This window comes from Zea mays, chromosome 1 (assembly GCF_902167145.1).
Source record: "Zea mays cultivar B73 chromosome 1, Zm-B73-REFERENCE-NAM-5.0, whole genome shotgun sequence".
NCBI classification, from domain to species: Eukaryota; Viridiplantae; Streptophyta; class Magnoliopsida; order Poales; family Poaceae; genus Zea; species Zea mays.
Genome location: NC_050096.1, coordinates 60357114 through 60360769, shown reverse-complemented (window position 1 = coordinate 60360769; position 3656 = coordinate 60357114). Strand labels below are relative to the sequence as shown.

The window sequence follows — 3656 nt, the reverse complement described above, 5'->3', positions numbered from 1 at the left end:
CATATAATGTTGTTCTCTGCCTCTCGCATGCGTGTGTTGTTGGCTCGCATGCGTGGGTTGTTGGCTGACCGGTCTAACATGGTAGCACACGTTCGTTGCCCCCGACCCTCACGTCGCACTCCCTTGCACGCCACCGCCGCTGTCGTCGTCCCCAGATCCGTGCTCTTCTTCCCTGTCCAGCCGATAAACACTACCCTTTGCTCCCTTCTTTCAACCGTTCCCGTTGCAACGCACGGGCACTCATCTAGTGTGGTAATGATGGTCACGGCGATAGAGCCGCACAGTGAGGTGGGGGAGCCGGGGCGCGGGTGTGAACTGCGGTGGGGGAGCAGTGAGCGTGTCGACGGGATGAGCGGTCTAGGGTGCAGCACGGTTTGGGGGCTGGGGCGTCACGGGGGAGTCAGACGTGGGCATGGTGAAATAATATGAACGTCCACATTAGGTCATCGATTGACGTGTTGATATTGTGACTGACTCGAGAATATGTGCAAGAAAAAATAAGAAAAATAAGGTAAATCTGACGGCCCACGAGAGCCCATAAATTCTGCCCCGCCGCCTCGTGTCAACCCCGTCACTCTTGTGTCCTCCTAAAACCCTAACCCTCCGCCGCCCCTCGGACCCCCAACCAGCAGCTGCCGCGGCCATCCGCCGGCGAGATGGCGCTGTACCTGCTGTTCGAGTCGGCGTCCGGCTACGGTCTATTCCACGCGTACGGCATCGATGAGATCGGGCAGAGCGTGGAGGCCGTTCGCTCCTCCGTGCTGGACCTCGATCGCTTCGGCAAGGCCGTCAAGCTCACCGCCTTCAACCCTTTCTCCTCTGCCGTCGATGCACTCAATCAGTGCAACGCTATATCCGAAGGTTCCCCCTCCCCTCTACCTAAACACGCAGCGTCGCTGCGAGATGTTTTTGTTTTGAACCGGGGTTTGGCTTTTCCTTTGGTCAGGGATCATGACCGATGAACTGAGGAGTTTCCTGGAGCTGAACCTGCCGAAGCCCAAGGAGGGGAAGAAGGCCAAATACAGCCTCGGGGTCGTCGAGCCCAAGGTCGGTTCTCACATCTCCGAGGTCACCGGCATTCCCTGCCAGAGCAACGAATTCGTCCAGGAGCTGCTCCGCGGTGTCCGCCTCCACTTCGACCGTTTCATCAACGAGCTTAAGGTATCGCGTTTTCCACATCCCATGTTCAGAGGCTCAGATTCTGCATTGTAAGTGTCCGGTGTGGCTCGAAGTTGCCGGAACATGCTTTGTGAAGCTCTGCCCGCTGGGCTTATATAGCATATCATAGGTTCTTTTTTTGGGGGGGGGGGGGGGGGGTGGAGCTGGATGCCTGGCCAAATTTGTTTTTTTTTATGTTGATCATCTCAAAATTGTGTGAGTATGCTTGCAAAATTTTGGCTGCTGGGCTTATGCATAGTGTATCAAATTTTGTTGTGAAGTTGGATGCTTGATGTGCTTAATTTGTTTTTCCGATGGTGATTGTAGGATTCTGACTTGGAGAAGGCCCAGCTTGGCCTGGGGCATAGCTACAGCAGGGCCAAGGTGAAGTTCAATGTGAATCGTGTTGACAACATGGTGATCCAGGCAATCTTTCTATTGGATACGCTTGACAAGGACATCAATTCCTTCTCCATGAGAGTCAGGTCTGTTGCTTGTTCTCCTATAACTGTTTATTGTCAATTTTCTAAGAGGCATCATAGGCAGGGAGCTTTGAGGATATGAATGTGCCAATATGCCCTTGGTATGATTATTTACTGTTTTCTCAATAAAACACTGCAGGGAATGGTTCTCATGGCACTTCCCTGAGCTTGTCAAGATTGTGAACGACAATTACCTATATGCCAAGCTTGCTAAGTTTATCGTGAACAAATCTGATTTGACGGAAAAAGATATTCCTGCTTTGGCTGATATAGTTGGCGACGAGGACAAGGCTAAAGAAATTGTTGAAGCAGCAAAGGCTTCAATGGGTAATGGGATATGATGCAGTCAATTTAGTTTGACTATGGTGATTGTAGTAAATGCTCTTATGCTTTGTTTTTATTGTTTGTTTTCAGGCCAGGATCTGTCACCAGTTGATTTGATCAATGTCCAGCAATTTGCCCAAAGGGTTATGAATCTCTCTGAGTATCGCAAAAACCTTTATGAGTATCTTGTGACTAAGATGAATGATATTGCACCCAACCTGACATCGTTGATTGGTGAAGTAGTTGGAGCTCGCCTAATCTCTCATGCTGGCAGTCTTTCAAACCTTGCTAAGTGTGCAGCCTCCACCCTTCAAATACTTGGTGCTGAGAAGGCCCTATTCAGGTTGGTAAATTCTTAAAACATCTTTTGGGTTTCCCACTGTTTCAATAGTTCTCAGTTAACTCTGTAATTTATGGTTATACACTGGTCATACTTGAGTAAGTCTTGCTAGTAGGAAGATGCCCTTACACTTGTCCTTTGTCCACCAGAGCACTGAAAACTCGAGGGAACACACCAAAGTATGGGCTTATATTCCACTCCTCCTTTATTGGCCGTGCTTCAACTAAGAACAAGGGCAGAATGGCTCGTTACCTGGCAAACAAATGCTCGATTGCTTCACGCATTGACTGCTACTCGGGTTAGTTCGAGGAAGCTCTGTCACCGGACTGTTTTGTATGCTAAGTTTACTCATTCCAAAAGCATCTTTTTGATTGTTTTGTACTGTACTCTTGACTTCAGAGGCTAGCACCTCTGTCTTTGGGCAAAAGTTGCGTGAGCAAGTCGAGGAGAGACTGGAATTCTATGACAAGGGTGTTGCGCCTCGTAAAAACCTTGATGTGATGAAAGCCGCTATTGACAGCATGGTCAATGGCACCTCAATGGATGATGATGGTAAGCATATGCTAGTTCTATCTCTTAGAAATGCAAACTGTTTTAATTTTAATTGCTTATAGAGGACAATGCATTACACGTTGCATTTGTGGTTGAGTAATATTTCCCTGTTCTTCAACTTGTGCAGATATCGAGAAGACCGATGCATCTCCCAAGAAAAGCAAGAAAAAGAAGACCAAAACCAAGGCTGATGGTGATGCAATGGACGTGGATAAACCCTCCAACGTTGCTGGTGGAGAAGCTGAGCCTGGAACTGAGAAGAAGAAGAAGAAAAAGAAGCATAAGCTGGAGGAGGAGGCACAGGAGGAGAACGGTGCAGCAGATACTACCCCTAAGAAAAAGAAAAAGAAGAGCCGTGAAGCTTCCGAAGAAGCTGAACCTAAGACCGCCACCGATGGTAAGAAGAAGAAGAAAAAGAAGGCTAAGGCCGAGGATGATGAGTAGCCAAGTTATTTGTTGTATGGCGTATGAATCCGAGAGTATTTGTTGAAAAACAGAGATGAACGCCTGCCTAGCTCAACTAGCTTGTAGTTCATGAGGCGTTTGATGCAAACCCAACTCAAAGTACGAAGTTTTCCTATCGTCTTTAGCTTGTATTTTTATTTTTTGGTTGGATATGCTAGTGAACTCTAGTGACTTCGTATGCTAACGATGCAGAATAGCAGATCCAATCAGCAGCGATGAGTGTTCGTTTGTTATTTTGATTGCGAGAACTGAAATATGCAGCAAGGAACGAAACCAGACCTAGGAGGACATATTAACTCATTTTTAATGATCTACACGCATGCGAGGATAGATAT

At 47.6% G+C, this 3656-nt stretch overlaps 1 protein-coding gene across 1 annotated transcript; it reads left to right on the top strand.

Annotated features, from left to right (window-relative positions):
* Positions 1–601: 601 nt before the first annotated feature.
* LOC100283975 (uncharacterized) lies at positions 602–3422 on the top strand. The gene is made up of 8 exons (NM_001156873.2): positions 602–861; positions 947–1161; positions 1486–1643; positions 1780–1967; positions 2055–2307; positions 2454–2602; positions 2704–2856; positions 2984–3422. The coding sequence occupies exons 1-8, from the start codon at positions 657–659 to the stop codon at positions 3298–3300; spliced, it is 1638 nt and encodes a 545-aa protein (NP_001150345.2). The 5' UTR covers positions 602–656; the 3' UTR covers positions 3301–3422.
* Positions 3423–3656: the final 234 nt, after the last annotated feature.